This window comes from Schistocerca piceifrons, chromosome 2 (genome assembly GCF_021461385.2).
Source record: "Schistocerca piceifrons isolate TAMUIC-IGC-003096 chromosome 2, iqSchPice1.1, whole genome shotgun sequence".
In the NCBI taxonomy this organism is placed as follows: domain Eukaryota; kingdom Metazoa; phylum Arthropoda; class Insecta; order Orthoptera; family Acrididae; genus Schistocerca; species Schistocerca piceifrons.
Genome location: NC_060139.1, coordinates 388,692,712 through 388,711,559, shown reverse-complemented (window position 1 = coordinate 388,711,559; position 18,848 = coordinate 388,692,712). Strand labels below are relative to the sequence as shown.

The 18,848-nt window shown below is 37.6% G+C and overlaps 1 protein-coding gene across 1 annotated transcript in view; it reads right to left on the bottom strand.

The window, feature by feature from the left end:
- Positions 1-18,848, bottom strand: part of LOC124776325 — a 413,854-nt gene that overhangs the window by 46,609 nt on the left and 348,397 nt on the right. The window contains exons 20-22 of the mRNA XM_047251263.1: positions 10,597-10,851; positions 6,615-6,787; positions 5,707-5,860 (exon numbers count right to left, since the gene is read on the bottom strand). Of these exons, the coding sequence (XP_047107219.1) occupies positions 5,707-5,860; positions 6,615-6,787; positions 10,597-10,851 (582 nt within the window). The remainder of the gene's footprint in view (positions 1-5,706; positions 5,861-6,614; positions 6,788-10,596; positions 10,852-18,848) is intronic.

Here is an 18,848-nt window from a genome sequence, read left to right as displayed (position 1 = left end):
GCACTTTAGCACTTTCATCCTGGCTTTCGAGAGGGTACCTGTCTAGATATAGTCAAAGTTTTGGTTTACCATTGTGATATGAAGCCCTATATCCCACCTCCCATGCCCTGTTTTGGTGCCTCCATTTTGGTGATGTGTCTTTGTGATGTGAGGTGACTTCTATTCGTGGAGACTGCGGAACCACTCTCCATGTGGAGAGTACTTGCACCCACCACCCAAGTGCATGAACTGTCTGGCACAAATTCTCCTTGTTCATCACATTTCCCAGTCTATAAAACGAAAGGAAGCATCAGGAATTCAAAAGTTTTGACCATTTATCCTACTCTGAGGCCCAACAGAAATTCGACTGTCTCCATCTGGCACCGCTAACATTTATCTTTGTTTCTGTTGTGTTCTTTCCTCCACCTCCTTCCTCCTTACCATCATCCTGCCCCCCTTCCCTTTCCTTCTCCCTGGCAGTTTCCATGTCCTTCCTTCATGGAACCACTCCTTCTCTTCGGCTAGAGAAGAAACCCTCTTCTCTAGCACCAACCAGGGAATGAGGGCTCCCTCTAGAAGCCCCTCCACCCAGAGTCTCCTGGACAAGAAGCCCACAGTTACATTAATTCAGGCATGGGACCCATGCTCTGTGAGGCTCAAGGCTGCTATTCTCTTTTGGATCCTGATACTGCTGTGACTTGTTCTCTTCCTGACCACACCTCCTTTCCTTCTCCAAAGGAGAGGAAGAAGATGATGCACAAGTCTCAGGATGATGCCCCCCCTGACAACCCAGGGGGTATCACCTCCTCCCTCTCAATCAGAGTGTGACCTTACATTCATGGATGTCACTCTGACCTTACCACTAACAGACACTGACTCGGCACAATGATCTATTCTGGCACGTTTGATGTCCATCTGGGCTTTGTACTACTCTCCTCCAATGGAACTGTAATGGGTACTATCATCACCTTTGGGAATTGCAGTTTCTTCTTTCTTTCTACTTTATAACTTGTGTTGTATTGCAGGAATCTCATTTCATTCACTGACTCTTTGTGGTTCCCAAGTCGTCTGCTGGAACTGGATCAGGCCTTTGCAAGCCTCCTGTGGTGTTTGCGTTGGTCCACATGGATATTGTTAATTCCAGGGTTCCTCTTCGAACTGCACTGGAAGTGGTGGCTGTGACTCTGTGTGGTAACAATGTGCAATCTTTATCTGCCTCCAGACTGGCCTCTCATGCTCCTTGCTCTCCTTTGACAGCTCCCGTCCTCCTCCTTGTGGATTTTAAAGCCCATAATCCTCTGTGGGGCGGTACTGCAACTACTGACCAGGGCAGGAGTGTTGAAGACCTGCTGGCAGGACTTGATCTCTGTCTTCTCAACAACGGAGCTCCAATACATTTTAGTGTGGCACGCAACACTTTCTTGGTCACTGATCTTTCAATTTGTAGCCCTCAATTCCTCCCCTCCATTCAATGGGGAGTTCATGATAATCTGTGCAACAGTCATCTCCTTCATTGTGAGGCTCCACCCCACTGCCATTGTGGAGCCTGTTCAATGGTGGTCCACACTCTGCTGGACTGTCCTAACCCTGCAGCAAACTCTTTAAACTTCCTGACTTACTAGCTGTGGTGTTAGCAGACAATGTGTCAGCAGCTGACCTGGTCTTACAGTTTATTTGAGAAGGAAGTTTTAATCGTTCTCTCTAATGGAACAGCACCCCAGCCTTGTCGGCCCATTTAGGGATTGGAAGGATGCTCTGTTGCCTCCTCTGCTACGACTGGGTAGTGCATATCTGGGCTTGGTGGTCTACCCTAGCCTTTACTTTGCCCTTTGTTTTGCTCTTCTTACCTTTCTATCCAAAGGCTTGAGGACAATATTATGAAAATGGAAGAGGATGTAGATGAAGATGAAGAAATGGGAGATACGATACTGCGTGAAGAGTTGGACAGAGCACTGAAAGACCTGAGTCAAAACAAGGCCCCCGGAGTAGACAACATTCCATTGGAACTACTGACGGCCTTGGGAGAGCCAGTCCTGACAAAACTCTACCATCTGGTGAGCAAGATGTATGAAACAGGCGAAATACCCTCAGACTTCAAGAAGAATATAATAATTCCAATCCCAAAGAAAGCAGGTGCTGACAGATGTGAAAATTACCAAACAGTCAGTTTAATAAGCCACAGCTGCAAAATACTAACACGAATTCTTTACAGACGAATGGAAAAACTACTAGAAGCCGACCTCGGGGAAGATCAGTTTGGATTCCGCAGAAATACTGGAACACGTGAGGCAATACTGACCTTACAACTTATCTTAGAAGAAAGATTAAGGAAAGGCAAACCTACGTTTATAGCATTTGTAGACTTAGAGAAAGCTTTTGACAATGTTGACTGGAATACTCTCTTTCAAATTCTAAAGGTGGCAGGGGTAAAATACAGTGAGCAAAAGGCTATTTACAATTTGTACAGAAACCAGATGGCAGTTATGAGAGTCGAGGGACATGAAAGGGAAGCAGTTGTTGGGAAGGGAGTAAGACAGGGCTGTAGCCTCTCCCCGATGTTATTCAATCTGTATATTGAGCAAGCAGTAAAGGAAACAAAAGAAAAATTTGGAGTAGGTATTAAAATCCATGGAGAAGAAATAAAAACTTTGAGGTTTGCCGATGACATTGTAATTCTGTCAGAGACAGCAAAGGACTTGGAAGAGCAGTTGAATGGAATGGATAGCGTCTTGAAAGGAGGATATAAGATGAACATCAACAAAAGCAAAACGAGGATAATGGAATGTAGTCAAATTAAGTCAGGTGATGCTGAGGGAATTAGATTAGGAAATGAACCACTTAAAGTAGTAAAGGAGTTTTGCTGTTTGGGGAGCAAAATAACTGATGATGATTGAAGTAGAGAGGATATAAAATGTAGACTGGCAATGGCAAGGAAAGCGCTTCTGAAGAAAAGAAATTTGTTAACATCGAGTATAGATTAAAGCGTCAGGAAGTCATTTCTGAAAGTATTTGTATGGAGTGTAGCCATGTATGGAAGTGAAACATGGACGATAAATAGTTTGGACAAGAAGAGAATAGAAGCTTTCGAAATGTGGTGCTACAGAATAATGCTGAAGATTAGATGGGAATGAGGAAGTATTGAATAGGATTGTGGAGAAGAGAAGTTTGTGGCACAACTTGACCAGAAGAAGGGACATGTTATGAGGCATCAAGGGATCACCAATTTAGTATTGGAGGGCAGCGTGGAGGGTAAAAATCGTAGAGGGAGACCAAGAGATGAGTACACTAAGCAGATTCAGAAGGATGTAGGTTGCAGTAGGTACTGGGAGATGAAGAAGCTTGCACAGGATAGAGTAGCATGGAGAGCTGCATCAAACCAGTCTCAGGACTGAAGACCACAACAACAACAACCTTTCTTGCATGTTCTGTCTGACTTGGTGTTCTTCCTATGCTTCTCTCACCCTGTCCATATCGTCAGTATTTACCGTGTATCGAGGGGGGTGGGAGATGTGCTCTCATTACAGTTCTTGCCTTTGAGGGCCTCTGGCTGCTCCCTGGATGGGGCACCTTGCCCACCTTTCTTCCTTTCCACATTTCCTTCTTCCTTGTTCCTTTCTCTAGGTTTTGTTGACCTTCAATGAACCTCAGGGCTTTCTTTCCCTGGGTTTCGCATACTAGGCCCTTTGGTATGTAGTTTTGTTGTCTTGCCTGTTTTGTGTAGGAGAGACTGATGAACTTGCCATTTGGTCCCCCTGATCCTTAAACCAACCAACCTGACTGCCTGTGTGACAGCTGTTTGCCCACACCTGTCCACCTGTGCCCGTGGGTGCCTGGCCATCTGTAGGTGGGCACTCAGGCTTGAATAGCCTACTCTACGGTATAGCAGGAATTGTTAGGAGAAACAACTTTAATCTACCTATGAAATCACTTCTCCTGTCTATCAGAGATTTTGTTTCAATGTGGTTTCTAGCTGGGTGTTGCACTCCCTTCTATGTCAAAGTTAGATTCCCTAGAGGAAACTGCAGACCATGTTTCCTTCTAGTGTTGTATTGGTGAATATTTCTATTACTCTCAAACTGCAATGGATTGTTGACAAAAAATTTTGTGAGTGAATAAATGTACTGCTAGGCTCTGCTTAATATTACCAGTTGTTTTAACAAATGCCTGCAAGATGTAAATGTGGGAATTCCACACATAATTCTAATTACTTTCTTATGTGAAATGAATGTAACTTGCCTGAGGAGTCACCCCAGAATATTATGTCAAAGGACTTCATTGAATGAAAATGTGCAAACTGTAATCAGTTATTGATTTTTACACCACCAAACTTGATAATTAGCCTTATGACAAAACTAGCTGAATCTATACACTTTAAATGCGAACATTTTTAGGTTAGGCTTTACCGTGACTGTTACTGACATTAAATGAAACAACAAGTTTACTGTTACCAGTCACCGTTGACGATGACTGGTAACAGTAAACTTGTTGTTTCATTTAATGAATCTATACATTTTAGTAGGTCTCCTATATGGTTTTTCCAGTTAAAATTTTCATCAACATTCACATTTATTATTTTGTCTTGATAAACTCACATTAATAGTTGATGACTACACCGTCCCTGTTCATAGAGTGTCTGTATTGTCATACAGTGTCGGTATCATCACAATACAATGTCACTGAAAATTACAGCTGTGGTAAACTTCACGAAATACGAGGGCTATCCACAAAGTACATTACGTTTTGGAATTAAAAATAAATAAAGTATTGGAAATTTTTTTTATTATATACAGACGAAAGCCACACTTAAATACTACTTTTCTACATAGTTGCCATTTAAATTAAGGCACTTATCGTAGCGATGGACGAGCTTGGAAATTCCTTTGTCGTAAAATTCGGCCGCCTGCGCCTTCAACCATGTGGTTAATCAGTAACCCAGTAGAAATACGATTTTTGTGGATTTCCTGGAAAGAGGCACTGCAATAAACTCTCAAAGGTATTGCCAAACTCTGCACAACCTCAGAAGAGCAATACAAAACAAGTGCAAGAAAAAGTTGGGCTCAAAGATCTTGCTGATTCACGACAACGCCTGGGCCCACAAGGCAAATGCCACTTGTGAAGTTCTCGAATCTTTTAAGTGGGAGTTGTTTCCTCATCCGCCGTACAGTCCCGACCTGGCACCGAGCGACTTCCACTTATTCCCAGCAATGAAGAAGTGGTTGGCTATGCAGCGTTTTGATGACGACGCGCAGCTTCAAGAAGAGGTAACCACATGGTTGAAGGCGCAGGTGGCTGAATTTTACGACGAAGGAATTTCCAAGCTCATCCATCGCATAGCCCTGAGCCTGGTAACTGCTTAATCAAATTCACATTTTGGATTATAGTTACCAATTGCCTGCACCTGAGAGATTAGATGGGTATTGGCCATATGGAACAGGCTCGGGTTCTCACTACTCATCAGACCTTAAGTTCTCAACCTACACTAACTGTTCCTGTTGTTAATAGGTTCATCATCACTTTTCAATATCTCCAATCTCCTTTTTTCAAAACCTTTTGACAACTATTATTTCACTCACTTCCTTGTTTTGCCTTCCAACAAAACAATAAACAACACAGAAAATCTATAACTCTTGTATGATAATTCCAGTAAGAAAATTGGAAACACAACATGTACAAATTCCATGCTACATATTATTTTATAACTATAAATTTTATAATCAGAATTATTACCTCTTTGTATATTGAGTGCTATAAGATCAACCCCTGAGAATGGGATATGCCTATCCTCAAACAGGTGGTTTGTGATTTCTCCTGTCATAAACTGGTCCAGATTTTCCATAGGTGTTGATGCAAGGCCTCTTATGATTTCATCAATGATGTTAGCCTGCAATCAATGCAGTATCACAGACACTGTTATGCTGGAGTAATGTGTGACCTAAAATAACTCAGTTACCTTATTCTTGGTGCTAGGAGATATTGATAACTTCAATGCAACTGCTGATTACTGAAGTACATGCCACAAATACACGTATGATCACAACAATTACTGTTTATTACAAAGATGGATACATAGTAAAAATGGAAAAATAAATAATTGTGTGTGCAACAATCAACTTAAGCTTCTCAGAAATAGACTGTATATGTTATTAACTAATTTGATGTTTATCCCATTGAAAGAACAAATCATTTATGAAAACTGTGATTACTACCATACCTTATCTGATTTAATTTCTTTTTTCAAAACTGAAACATCTTTTCATTTTAATAATTACATTACCAGAGCAGAAATAAAAAAACAATTGTAAGAACTCACATATTTCCACTCATTTATCTGAAATACTGTCTCCTTCTTTTGAATCATTAAGTTTTTGCAGGTGTTTAACCTAACCACTTATTTTACTACTTCCTTTTTAAATGTTTAATTTTCCAAACAGCACAGTCCCTCATGTATTATTAAGTGTTTTTTTTAAGCTGTCTGGTTTTAACAGAGGTTAAAGAACTGCATAGCCGTAATTAGCTGTAATTATCTTCCATTAGATTCCATATAGAATTCCATGTAGGAAATAATGTAAAAAAATCTACTGCTTATTATAATGGAATCTGAATTTGTTTCCATTCTCTAATATTGTGATACATACCTGGTAAATCATGTCGGGATTGAAAAAGCCATTTCGTAACAATATAGGAGGATCAATTGCCTGGTAATTTGGGCCAAATCGAGGAATATGTGGCCGTAAAAGACTGTGCCCAATTCGAAAAGCTGCAGTGGCAAACTCATTAACTATGCTTGGATTACAAGAAGCACTATATCCTGAAAATATATGATGTTACAATAAGAGAGGCAGATTTTTAACAGTTTATCTATGAACACACACTGTACTACATTTATGTACAAATAATTTATTTTTGATCAATGATAAAATATTTCAGGTTATGTACTAAACTACTTGCATCAGTACACAAATGTCTGTGTTTGAAAAAATAGCCAGTATCAAAGTATTGTGGCACAAAAGAAGAGGATCATAGGTCAGAAACCATTGATACAGCCTAAATAATGGTTATCCCTCAAACATATATGACACATTCATCTATTACAACAATACTTTTGATATTTCCAGTTATTTAAGAATAAGTGTTTTATTGTGGATGTTTTGAAATACATTAACTGAATAGAATGAGTAAGGAAGGATTTGCAACAAAGGCATCTCAGGAATTTGTAATGGAATTGAAGAAATATCGATACAAGTAACACTGTTAGTCGACTATTACAGATGTAGTTGTACCAGTTGTGTAATGAGCTGTATGACAGATTTCATTAAACAGAAATTAATTACAAACTTATTGAAAAGTTGCAGCTGGACATAAATTTTTGATGGACATATTTGGTTATTATAACAATCATTCGATGTCATCAATCACAACATCTTGCTTCAGAAACTTGAATCTGTAGGTATTAGGGGCCCGGCCTAGGAATGGATAAAATCATATATCCAAAACAGAGAGCAATTAGTTGAGCTTACTATCCAAGAAGGGAACAAGAGAAAGTCCTATTGCTCAGAAAAGCAGAGCATCAAGTATGGTGTACCACAAGGCTCCATTCTAGGACCAGTTCTGTTTCTACTCTTTGTAAATGACTTGGAACCGACTAGCCCATGCATAATTACATACAATTTGCAGATGACACAAACGTGATGATAAAAGGAAGGACCAAAGAAAAATTACTACAAGAGATTAAAAATTGTACCACCCACATTACAGACCGGTTTCCTGGAAACAGCTTAGTAACAAACACAGACAAAACAGTTACAATGCATATACACAAAGTGCAAAATAAATGTCCACTAGCACCAGACATAAGACTTGTTTACTAGAACCTTCGAAAATGTAAGCTCTACAAAATATCTTGGGATATGGATACAAGAAGATCTAAGATGGGTCCAACATACAAAATACATTAGAAATAAATTAAATACCATTTGCTATACTATCAAAATTCTTTCTGATTGCACATCAAAAGAGACACTAAAAGGTATATACTTCGCCCAGGCAGAATCCTTACTGCGATACAGCATAATCTTTTGCGGAAAAGCATCTGCTAGCAAAAGTTGTTTTATATGCCAAAAGAGCCATAGAAAATGCTGCATCAGGAACCTCATGCTAGCCCTTTTTCAAGAAACTACATAATCTTCCACTACCATGTCTGTACATTTTACAAGTAATCATATTTGTAAGGAAAATCATAGAAAATAGCAACAATCTTGTGTCACCTAACAAGAGTATCCACCTGTATAACACAAGAAGAAAGCAGGACATACATGTTCAACATGCACACACAACACTAAAACAGAATGGACCACTGCGAACAGGAAACAAGACTATACAATAAGCTACCTGCAAACATTAAAACAATAAAAGACACTACAAAATTTAAAACTGCTGACCATAAATATTTATTGCAAAAATGTTACTATAGTATAGATGAATATCTTGAAAGATAAAAATTTATTTCCAAGGTTAAATATAATGTATGGAAGCTGAACTTTCAGTTGTGATAATATTAAGCCTAAATCGATGTAAATATTCTTGTATGATTTAAAAACATGTATTGTAAATCACAATGACTTGTACAATATCATATTGTATACCTTTTACAACAAATGATCAAAAGGACCATTAAAAATGTAATGTAGTCTTTCATTCGAGGAAGCTGTTACGTGCAATCATTGGAAACTGTTGCTCCCTTGACATTTTTCCAGAACATTGTGCAATATTATTGTCTCAAAGGTATTTCCTCAATTCTAGCTCAGTCATCTGAACATGGAGCTTTTAACAGAACAGGCTGGGATGGTCCTACTTGTTCTTAAACTAGTCCTGATGTTACTGTTTCTCTACAGAAAATATGGTGAACATTAATAAAGAAAGACTCTTTATACACCTTCAGATTTGTGTCTGTGATTAAAGTTGAATTTTTTTAACCAAACTTTTACAGATGAAGAAGTGAACATAAGATTTAGATACTGCAGTCATTGTGCAATTAATTTTTTGGTTGTTATTTGATTCTCCAATTATTCTTGCCATACACGGTGAGAAAAAAATTGTGATAACTATTATATCAGCCAAACCCATCATTCTCTTAATGTAAAGTTTAAGGAGCATTTACACCCATGTAACAAAACTGCCTCTGGGTTACACTTAGCAGAAACCGGCCATACTATTTGGAGCATTGAAAATAGTATGCGTATCCTCCACACAGCACAAAAAGGCCATCCTTCCAATTTACTAGAAGAACTTGTAATTTATAAAGCCAAAATGCAGGATCTAGCATCAGTGCTTAATGGGCAACTTGACTTTATACCCAATGCTCACTTTGCTTTATTTGATAATGTTTTACATTAATTAATGAATGCCTCTTGTATATGTATCTTGCCCTGTTGTTACATGCATCATATATTTACTTACGTTGTTTATTTTACTCTCACATCTGATCAACCTTCCCCGTTTATTAATGTATTTTATCAACAAAATAATCTTATTAAGTATTATTTTATTATACTTTTCTCGGAAAAGCAACTCGCAGCGTACGTGAGACCCTTTGGCAGTTATGTTCCTCCAACTTCCTGCCTGCACTGAATGCTGGTGCCCATGTCAACAGATATTGCTCATTACTTACTTTAGTCTTTTGTTCTCTTCCTTTTCATTTCTTTTCCTACTTATTATATCAACTTTATATATTTTTTATTAGCTCCATAAGCTTGTTCTTGTGTATGTTGTTATTTCTTATCTGCAATGACCACAAGAGCATCTCAGAATCATATCTTATCACTTAACCATTTCCTTTTCTCAATTTTAAATTTAGTTTTATTCATGATTAAAAATTTTTGCATTTTACCACTGTAATAACTCATACATTTGGCATGCACACTACCAACTTTACCCATTGTACTCTTCATTTACTGCATTCTGTACAATTTTATAATTAATGAATATTCATAGATTTACAGTATCGACATCTATTAAGCTTATGGGACAAACAAATGTTGGACAGTATGATTCCTTCGGCACTATGGACAAGTAACACTATATTTTGAATATGTGTGATGATGCTATGCTGATTTTGTTATGATGCCACTATGGCTTTATTATATTAGGGCATGTTATAAAACAGGTCTAAGGACCGAACATGTTGTGATCATTGATGGAAGTACAAGTTCTATATTTTTGGAATTATGCTTTTAATATGTGATCATGTCACAGTTTTGGAAATTGAGCAAGGATGTATGAAACAGAAATAACAAATCACCAGACTGGGAGAAGACAGAAGAGTTAAACAAGTGCCAACAGAAAATGGAGATGCAGACTGATTGAGAGACAAATGGCTACAAAGAAGACAGAGTAGACTTTAGGCTCACTCTATTAAGTGTAGAAACAGAAACACAGACACTCAGCAGAAAATTACCAATATTACATTCCTCTATTAATGTGCCGTAATTTAAGAGAAATTTATATTCATTACTCTATCACTATTCTGTATCAAAAGTGTCTCTTTCGGTCAGTATTAAGAACTAGAGAAATCAGTCAGTTACTTTTAAATATACACTACAGATATATAGAAAACCTCACCTTTATAGAATCCCTGAGGCTGCAGTTTTAGTTCATATAGGTTCACAGCACTCCATCCTAACAGTCTTGGAAGAAATTCATTGTAGGTTATGTGCTGCAAAGCTGCTGTGAGGATTCGTCTGCCATGCTGGTATAGACGTTCATCATCCCAATGTGGATTCACGGCAGAAAGTGCCCTGGCTATGCTGTTGTGCTCTCTCATGAATATTGTGTGAATAGCTGTTAAAGCTGGCTGTTCGCTGGCACGTCCATCACCTTCAGGAGAGTATTTTTTATTATTTCTCAAAGTTATATTATGATATGCATCTCATAATGAAGTTGATAAATAACAGTTTGACAGATAATGTTTTAGTGACTGGCCTCTGTTTATTAACAATGACATTACTCACTTAATTTCTTTTGCAGACTTCACACCGGAGAAGCTGTATGAGTCTGTATACCCATAGCTACAGCACTCCCATTTACTTAAAGAGAAAAGGCATCTTGATGAGAACAGAATATGGGACATTTGTAGAGTATGTGTCGCACTTAGAAGTACGATTCTCTTCTACCTTGAGAGCTTTTCATAGCAAAGGGTGGAACAGCATATTAAAAGTTTTGTGTTGGCATCTGAATACTGACTGACTGACTGCAGAAATAAAATTATTATGAGCAAGTCATTGAATTGGCATCAAACTGAGGAAGAAAAACCTCATGGCAAGCTAGCAACCAAATACGGGATGCTCTTCTGCTTTGGAAACAGAAATACATGATAAAGATACGAACATGAAGTAACAGGGGCAATATGAAATAACAAATTTAATTAACAAAACAAAGCTTAAAGACTATGCTGCAGACTTATTGTCAGAATTGAGGAGCATTTTCTCAAGAGTCAATAAATGCAAAAAGAAAGTAAATGTTTGAGGGAACACATTATTTAAATGTCATACCAAAACAGTAATTACATAAAGAAGATAATTTAATATTAAACTGCTTGTGTAGGCACAATTCTGATTACGTGTTTCAATTCCTAAATTTTCATTGTTTATATAAGAGTAGAAGGACCCTAGCCCCCCCCCCCCCCCCCCCCAAGTCTATAAATGCAAAGACTGTAGTTAAAAGTTTTGTTAATATATACACTGAAAGTGATTTTTTTCTGTTTCTTTTTTATCTTTAATATTACTTATAAAGAAAGCTACTTTATTGTTCATTTTGCATAGAAATACAATAATGTACTACAATATAACACTTTACTTGCATACTTTTCCATAAATGTTTGATATGCAGAACTGCAAAATAGTAAAAAATGTTACTGAACCACAACACAAAATACTGGCTACAACAATACTAAGTTGGAAATCTACTGATCACTTTCAACAATGTTTCTTTTGCTCCTTCTGGTACACTAAAATGAGGCATAAATTTTATAGAATCCTTTTTCTTTTCTTTGTTGACCACGTTCTCTTTTTCCAAGGTGGCTGCTTGCTTCAGCTCCTGACTGCAGTTTGGAGATTTCTGTACCTTAACCTATACAGGACCTCCTTTATAAGTGTCATAGACTACCAACAATACCCTATTCATAGACTCTTCATAAGCCGTCACTCACTGATTAGTTATTTTGAAAGTCATCTTAGTCTGTAGAGCTTTTAGTGCACTGAACTTGAGCTCCTTTGCTTCCCAATCTTTATTTAATATATCGCTGATGCCATGTTGTTCCAGCACTTTGCAGCATTCAGGTGGTAAAAGAAAATTTTCCTTTTTCCATTGTATCAAACACTGTCAAGAGGCATATAGCTGTGTCCACAAACAAGGGAATTATGTGCCAGCTTATTAAAATTTCTGCTTTCTTCCATGAAGGCCATTAGTGTGCACTCATTACTGTATTTTTATTTTGACTGGTACAGGCGTCAGTGCATAAATGAATTTCATATGGACCATTTTGTTTGGGAGATCTCAAGATTCCTGAGAAAACCCAATATACCAAAGACTACTTGATTGCATCCTTCAAATCCTTCTGTTTCGAGCCAAGTATAAAAATCAATCGTTTCATCTGTGCTTGGAAATGAATCATAATGCACAAATTGTACAGCCAAACATGTTTTGAATAGAACATTTCACCTATGGAGAGCTTTAGTATTGGCTGATTCTCTTGTATATCAACATATACTTTAAAGATATTTGCAAAGAACTTTTTTGCACAATTTTTTTTGCAACCTGTGGTTTGATATTAACTGGTTCTTTTTATATAGATATTGGTTCTTTCTTAATTTTAGGAGACCAGTCTTGCATATTGAACATGTATCTATAAATGGAATTTTAAATGACAATTTAAAGTTTGCTAGAAAACAAGTTGGAAGGCCTGGCACTTCCTTTTTTTACAGATATTTTTCTGCATTTTGACTGTATTCAGCTTAGATGGTAAATACTATCTTTTGGATTTTTTCCTTGAATAGTGGCTCTCTCTACACCTCTATGTTTTGATATCACTCTTTACAGCTTGTCTAATTTTCTTATCTTTACTAGTACTGCAGTCTTCCCATCAGTTTTCAGCTGGTAACTTCCCTATAATATGGAATTTATTGGCCAAATTGGAGTGTCTGTCTTGGATGTACCTGATGTTGCCTGAAATGTTGCAGCACAGCACATACAAGTACTGTCTGGCCATTTTTTTCCCCTAAAGCTGTATTTTATTAAAACAGCTTTCTTCCTTTTTGCTTCTCTCTTGATGTTCCTGTGTTTTGGCGATTACCACATATTTTAGTAATAATTTATCCTAGTTAGTTTTGTTTAAACTATGTACATGCTTATAAAAAGTAGTGATATCCTTATAAGTGAGATCAGTTGCTCTGCATTCTTTTCTTCGTAAGGATTTTGGGTTCACTTGTATGTATGGTAGGCCATGTGAACAGGAAAACATTTTCTTTTTCTTGTTGGATTTCTTGGATGCTTTCAATCATCTTGGACTTCCTGCCACTTGAACACCCAGTTATATTTGTACCACTTTCTGAATCACTTGTATTAACCTACATTTTATAGCTTAGCAGCCTACTCTTTTACTGGAAACTTCTTCCTGACAATGATGGTTCAAACTGAGCAATAATCAGAAGTTAATGTTGTTGTGTAAACCACTAATTACTGTTGTTGGTTCTGGTGACAAGTGATTGCCTACAGTTTATGTTTACTTATTTATTTATAAAACTCTCTCATATTATTATTAACAATGACATTCTACATTGTTAAGCCGTCTTCATGTCTCTCAGAAGCAAACCACAATTTGCATTTATCAACTTTTGCTTTAACGGGCTGAGAACAAATACAGTACTGAGTTTTGTAAAAAGTCATAGTCTTCAACACCCTATACAATAGCAAATATCAGGTTTTGACCAAAACATTTCAACGAGTCATGTGTGACAACAAGGTTGATTTGTAACTACAAAAATTTGAATTTTGAAAAATTGATCATTTATCAACCCATGAAAAAAGCTCCTTAGTTCTCAGTGGTTTCACACTTACTGTAACCAATCCATTCCACTAACTTTCACATTCCAGGTTCACAAAAACTACAACTATGTGGCTGTGAGTCAATGCAATGAAACATTTATATTGTTCATAAGTACAACATTAAAAACCAATTAAACAAGTGAGAGCTGTGTCATCGTTACTCACACTACTAAATATGGCTAAAAATAACAAAACAGCAAACTGTGGCTTTGGTTTTAAAGTAATGTTGCTCAAATGACATAACAGAGTTGTTGACGATCTGTACATATGTAGCCTACATTACAAGAAGATGGAATGGTGAGCCAGTACTTACCTTAAGGAGGCTAAATTCCAAGTAAAATAGACTCATTTAAAAGTAGAAACAACTATTCTTTACTTTTAGAACTGTTCATTCCTTCCTCTGTGAGAAATGGATTGTTAGTTGCTTCCTCAGTGAGAAATTAGGGATGGGTTGGGGAAGACCGGAAAGGAGGAGACCCTAGGTTGAGAGGGACCAACTTGGATGTGAGGACGCAATATGAAGGAGGCTGTGTCAGAGAGAGTGTGAGGTCAAAATACATTGGTAAGCACTGTGAATGCTTCAGTCCAGAGACGATAAGACAATGTGAAAAGTAAATATGTATTAAAAGGAAGAGAGATGAGTGTTTGAATGAACACTGCAATTAATATCTAGAAGGAGATGGGAAAAAATCAAAAGAAAAGAGAACATGAAAGATGAAGATGAAAAAGAAGTAATAACTGAAATAAATGAAATGCTACCAATGGAAAAAATGAGGGTTGGTTATTAACAGATGTGTGGACTGGAAGGTTGCAGAATGTGAGGAGAAGCTGGAGAGAAAGTTTCCATCTTGGGAGTTCAGGAAAACTAGGACTGCATAGAAGGATTCAAATGGCCTGTTAGATGAAGCAAGACTCTAGTACCTTTAGTTAAGCTGTAGAACAGGCTAAGAAACTGGGTACTGAGTGTCCCCAAGGCAACCAAGTCTTCTGTGTCCATTTATAAACTTAACCAGTTTAATGGCAGTCATTCTAATGGCTAATTCCATGTCCAGTTTTACCATAGCTGCAGGCACATCTCAAAGGAAGTCCTGTTAAGTTTTAACTCAAGACATGCTGCACTTTGGCTCCAGGACCATCAGCTGGAGGTCATTTGGCCACTGAGCATATTATCATGAATTAATCATCATGTTTGACAACTCTTTGCAAGTTTACTATTACAGTGAGAATCCTACACTTAACTTGGCATGGAAGAAATTCTCCCGTGACCCACCTTCAGTTGAACTCACCAATGATTCAACTTAAAGTGTCATTTGAAAGTATTTTTATTCAGGACAAAACTGACTGAAGCCAATTAATGAATTTGTAGAAGATGAAGTGGAACTGATTACATGCTGCTCTGGAGTAAAGTTTGCTAAAGACACAAAAATTTGCTTAATCACAAAGCCCTATTTTAAACACAGTATGAATATAAAAAAATCTTGCTGCAACCATTTTTCAGAGATCTACAATATAAAGGATAGCCTTTGATCAATCAATGACCCCAATGTCAAGACGCTTCAAGAATTGACAAGGAATTGTGTGAAGCCAGGCAAGAAGCTTGGTACAGCATGCATAACAGAAGAAAATGCTAAACTAAAATCATCAATATACAAATAAGAGCTTGGTGCTTCTCCTGTCAAGTTTCAGAAAGTTAGCAGCAGAGATTCATATGGGTATGCAAAGCAGAATATCAAGGCTCCCATCAGTAATAATATTGCAAATCCTGGTGGTTTTGATCTAGGTGAAGTAATGCAAACCAGTACAAGCCATCTATGCAAAAGCACCTTGATTTTGAGATATAGATCTGAAAGAAAAGTTGCATGCATCAAAAAGCTATGAATTTTGACACTACAACCAAGAGGTTGGACAATGGAAAAAAACAGCATCCACATTTTATGTGCCAGTAAATAGGGTGAAGATTGCCACAAAGCTAAAAAGGGAATTCTTGAATTGCCTGAAAGAAATCAAGGAAAAAAAGAGTTCAGACCAAATAAAGTCAAAAGTTCCACAATTTTATGAAGATGGTGAGTATAGCAGGATGTGTCCTGGGCTCAAAGATTGTGTTCCCATTATAACTGAAGGAGAGGAGATCAAGAAGCAGAAACAACTCTTACTTTGCAACCTGAAAGAACTATTCATCATTTATCAAGACCACAGTGGAGCTGAAATTGTAATTTCTAAGTTCTGCGAATCATATCCAAACTGGTGTGTTCCTGTCTGTTCTTCAGAACATATTCAGTTTGTGTATTCACATTACACCAGAATGTTAAGCTTATGATAGATGGAAGTCCAACCCAAGAAGATTACAAATGTCTACTCAAAAAAACTGTCAGTAAACTTAAAATCAAAAGACTGCTTGCTCCACCATTGCAAAAAGTGCCCCGGGGAAGAAGCATTAGAACTATTTTTAATGGATTCTTTCAAAAATAATGATCCTGAAGGTATTATTGAATTTAAGCAGTGGGTCCACACTGACAGAGAAACACTGGACACAAAACAGCTGGCAACTGAAGATTTTATTTCAGAACTGACAGGGAAAATATGGAACCTTCCATGCCGTCACAACACTGTGATGCATCAAAGCCATCATTTGAAAATGATCCAAGACAATTTGAAGATGGGAGAAATTGTTGTTTTAATGGATTTTGTAAAAAACTATTCATTTGTGGTCCAAGATGCTCTGCAGTCCTTCCACTGGGAAAACAGACAAGCCCCTTTACATCCACTTATAGTTTATTACAGAGGTGCTGCAGATACAAAAAATTTGAACACTGCATATCAGTGATTCCCTCCAGCATGACAGTTTTGCTGTACATGTCTGCTTGAGAAGGTATACTGAGCTTCTGATTGGGGATCTCTACTGTTTTCATCATTCCACTGACAATCCTGCTGCCCAATACAACAATTTAAGGAACTTCATCATCTTACATAATCATGAAAATAATTTTGGATGCAAGGCTGAGTTGAGCTCCTTTGGGACAAGCCATGGTAAATCACCATGTGATTGAATTGTTGGAACAGCAAAACAACTTTCAGTACTTGCAAGCCTTCAGTGGCCTCAGAAAAACTAAATTTTGATGCTATTTGACTTGCTCACATTTTTTATGAAATTTGCATGGAATCAAGTTCTTCTTCACTGAGAAGGCCAAAGTTGAAATTGCAACACTGGCTGAAGAAGAAAGGTTTAAAAATGGTCACACTATTTCTAGTACAAGAATAAATCACCAGTTTGCGCCAAATGATGAAAAGCAAATTCATATCAGCCACATTTCAAATGATAAGCATCTTTTATATTTAAACTGACCATTCTATGACAAGTTGCTTTGGAAAATCTCAAACTTGGACATTACATAGCTTGTATCTATGACAAATTGTGGATTGGGAATGTCTATGACATATCAGTTGAACAGAATGATCTGCTAATACACTACCCGCATCCCGAGAGCCCTGCACATCCATTTTATTGGCCTGATAGACAAGACTATTGCCGAGTTTCGGAAAAGCATATTATCACCAACATTCCTACTCCACTCTAAACATTTATGGTGTGTCAGTACAAGTTCCCTGGACAAACATCATCCATTGCTAAAGAAACATTCAAGACCAGTCAATAGTAAAGAGCAGCTCCACCTTGGGAACCTGATAACAAACTCACAGTAGGCTTGGGAACCTGGCAGATATGCTCTTAGTCTTGGGAACCTGATTGACCTTGTAACAGGTCTGAGGACCTAGCAAAGTAATCCAACTCAGATTTGGCAACCTTCACGAAGAGACCAAGCCATTGCTGTTCTTGCATAAATATCAGGTGTGGCTCCTTGGCGATGATGTTATCAGTTTTTTAAAATTGGTAGTAGTAGAGCTCCTACCAATTTTTCTAAATTGATAGTAACAAAACTGCCATGGACAACTGCAAGGCCTTAAAAATAAATTGATTCTCATGCATCTATTTACATAAAATACATATTTACTGTAACAACATTGCTTACTTTTGAAGCTAAACATTTAACCTGAAATAAAAGATACCAACAAGTGAAATAAGCATCTAGGAGACAAAAAAACTGTGTTTTCTAATGGAACTAGGTAGGAAAAAAACCTGACTGACCACAATTTTGAGATATCTGGCCCTGAAAACTTGTCAAATTTGTTGATTAAATTTAAGACCTCCAGTTTAGGTCTAAATATTTCAGTAACTCAATAAGCAAGAAAGTCAATATTTATCATGAAAAAAGCAAACAAATACTGTGACGTACAAAGGTTTTAGTCTGGTGAAACCAATGGTTGAAACTGGGGTGGTGTAGGTGTGGCAATTTGTGCTCCCTAATTGACCTTGTCCATGTTACATTTGAACTTGAGCAACAAAAGTTGAGCAGAAACACCAACCTGCAGATTTCTCACTGCTGTAATCAACTTATAAAGAGTTGTCAAACATGACCAGGCAAGGTGGCGCAGTGGTTAAGTACTGGACTTGCATTCGGGAGGACGATGGTTCAATCCCGTGTCCGGCCATCCTGATTTAGGTTTTCCGTGATTTCCCTAAATCGCTCCAGGCAAATGCCGGGATGGTTCCTTTCAAAGGGCATGGCCGACTTCCTTCCCCATCCTTCCCTAAACCGATGAGACAGATGACCTCGCTGTCTGGTCTCCTTCCCGAAAACAACCCAACCCAAGTTGTCAAACACGATGATTTATTCACAATAATAACTGATGGCTCTGTTGCCAAAAGTGCAGCATGT